This window comes from Wyeomyia smithii, chromosome 3, assembly GCF_029784165.1.
Source record: "Wyeomyia smithii strain HCP4-BCI-WySm-NY-G18 chromosome 3, ASM2978416v1, whole genome shotgun sequence".
Taxonomy (NCBI): Eukaryota; Metazoa; Arthropoda; class Insecta; order Diptera; family Culicidae; genus Wyeomyia; species Wyeomyia smithii.
In genome coordinates, this window is record NC_073696.1 from 26,871,132 (window position 1) to 26,873,691 (window position 2,560).

At 39.9% G+C, this 2,560-nt stretch overlaps 1 protein-coding gene across 1 annotated transcript; it reads right to left on the reverse strand.

The window, feature by feature from the left end:
* Positions 1 to 1,745: 1,745 nt before the first annotated feature.
* On the reverse strand, positions 1,746 to 2,162 carry LOC129728187 (uncharacterized). The gene is made up of 2 exons (XM_055686603.1): positions 1,904 to 2,162; positions 1,746 to 1,843 (listed from the first exon to the last, which is right to left on the reverse strand). Exons 1-2 carry the CDS (start codon positions 2,160 to 2,162, stop codon positions 1,746 to 1,748), a joined length of 357 nt encoding a protein of 118 aa, XP_055542578.1.
* Positions 2,163 to 2,560: the final 398 nt, after the last annotated feature.

The following is a 2,560-nucleotide window of genomic DNA, read 5'->3' on the forward strand; positions in this document are numbered from 1 at the left end:
CTGTTGGGGTAAACAAGAATTTTGAAAGTTTCTAGGTGGTGGAGGAGGAAAGTTTTGGTTACGTGGTGGAATTTTTGGCGGATGTCGAGGCAAGTCTAGCTCTCTGGATTAGGGGATTGAATAATTGGAATGTTCATTTCTGAATGGTGCGCTTCTCGCATCCATGTTGTAAAAATCTATACAAAATTGGTATGCTTTTGCCAAGCTTGTTGGTGTAGCCGTTTTCAATAACACATTGAGGGGTTTTTCTAATCCTCTAATGAATGAATCTAATGCCTTTTCTCGAAAATATGTGGTGTGTGAATCGGCATTTTGACTCATTCTCTCGTCTGTTTGAATTTGGACGATAATAGAAGCGAGCAGTTCATTTACTCGGCTGTAATAGCTGCTGAGGCTTTCACACGGGTGTTTCTTCACTGTCGTCAGTTCAAAGTCCAATGTTTTGATATCTCTTTTATCTCGATAATAAAGTAAGAGAGTTTCTTTCATTTCGAGCCAATCGTAAGTAATATTATTTGCGTTCAAAATATCTGCGGCTTCACCACGAATTTTACGTCTGACTGTTTTTTCTATAATTGCAACCTGATCTGGGGTTGCGTGTTTTACCCGATAATGTCGAAAAATATCTTCTACGTCTGTGAGCCATGCAAGTAATTCTTGTGCTCTACCGTCAAACGGTTGAAGATCTCTTAGAAGATCCGGTATTTTACCTAGTTCGTAGAACTGTTGGTTTGATAATGAGTTCACCGACGTGGGTATAGGTGGATTCATTATTCTTGCAAAATAAAAAATTAATCTACTTTTCTTCAGATTTTTTTTGAATTTAACACTTATTTTTTTTTTGCTTTCTTTGAGGCTCAATTAAACACACTTTTTTATTTCACTATGCCAGCTAGTCTGGACTTTTGTCAGTTGCACTAAAACACTATCACTATTTATTAAAACTATCACTTACATGAATGCCAGCATAACTGGAATTTCTTTTCCTGGGTTGACGGGAATCCCTTTATCGTCGGGGGATCGGCAGGCAGATGCTACGAGTTGCTCCTTTTTCCTAGCGGTACTCGGGACTCTCACATCGATCGGGTGATTACCTCAGTGTCCTGCAGATCGCTTGGTTTCTGGTGTGTGGCTCTTTCCACCGTTGTGATCCGGCTGCTTTAACCGAATATGAAGATTTTCACACTTTAAAACACTTATACTTTTCCCGACTTCAGGTCCCTATTCGGGCGCCAGTTAAACACTTGGGTGTTGTTCGAAGTTTTTAAAAAAGCTACTGACACATTTCACTGCTCAATTAAGACTAACTTTATTAATTCTAACGATTACATTTGTGCCCGCCGTTCGATTCACGTTGGCCAGAATATGAACCGCTGACTCCGCATCGACCGGTGGTGGCTCCGATCGTTCGATTGTCGTCAACCTGCTCGTCGATGGCATTGTCTGAATTGTCAGCAAATTCCTTTGGTAGCTCGGTTGTTAACTCGGGTAAACGATGGTAGGAGGAACGGTTTCACCAGAAGCGAAAAAGGAAAACATTGTCGTAATATTCAGCTTACTAGATGTTCTTTCAACATCGTATACGTTGCGACTACCACGCAAAGCGAATACAGCTTTATTCTTAGGATTCAATTGGAATGATGTCTCATCTCCATTTATGATGCGCTGCGGATGCTGTAGAATCTCCATGAATCCTTGCGCAGAGAGATAGGATTCAATCTTATCAAACCAGGAGTGTATGTCAGTCAGAGACACAGTAGCACTAGCCCCTTCGTCACAAACTCCGGAGTCCGCAGCGATATTTTCGGATGACGTTTAATGAAAAGCTGCATCCATGTTCGACCTAACAAAAAAAGGTTCGTAATGTTGAATTTTTAAACATCAAAACAATGAGGAATCATACCTGGAACGTTCTCCGAAAGCTTTTTTGTTCTAGGGTTTGCGTCCAAATACTTTCGCACATTATCTAGCAGCATCGATTTACTTACGGGGAAACCACGTTTCTGCATATCGAACAACCAGTTTTCCAGTTCGGATTCCTCCTCTTGTGTCAAGATTGTAGCCGGTCCTGAGCGGAACACAGTTTGGTTTTCTTTCGCAAGTCTAAATCGGATCGTTGATCGTGGAATTCCATAATGCTTGGCCGCCTTTTTAATGCTCATCTTCTTGTGTCGAATTTCTTCAAATGCAGCTGATAATTCAGCTTCTGAATAGGTGTTCCTGTATTTCTGTGGTCTTCGAGACAAATGAACGGTAAATAAATGTTGGAACGAAAATATCTACTTATAAAAAATGCAACATATTACCATTATGAAGCAACAGCGATACGGTTTCACTCAGGTCTTGATGCCAACTGTTTTTTGTTTACCATTCATAACAAAGGGGCAAAAAATAATACCAAAAAGAATTTGAAAACGAACAAAGAGATTTCGCCAGTGGCGAAAATTAAAAACATGGTTTTTTGTGTGCTATTTTTCGCCACCTTCAAATTTATCTAAAAGCGGTAGAAATATAGTTTATTCATCGACAAAGAATGTGAAGTTGTAAAGTTTATATTGTG

Coding starts and splice junctions, on each gene's coding strand:
- LOC129728187 (XM_055686603.1), bottom strand. CDS start 2,162: ATGAGCATTAAAAAGGCGGCCAAGCATTATGGAATTCCACGATCAACG. Junction 1,844..1,903: donor GCTTTCGGAGAACGTTCCAG/GTATGATTCCTC, acceptor TTTTTTTGTTAG/GTCGAACATGGATGCAGCTT.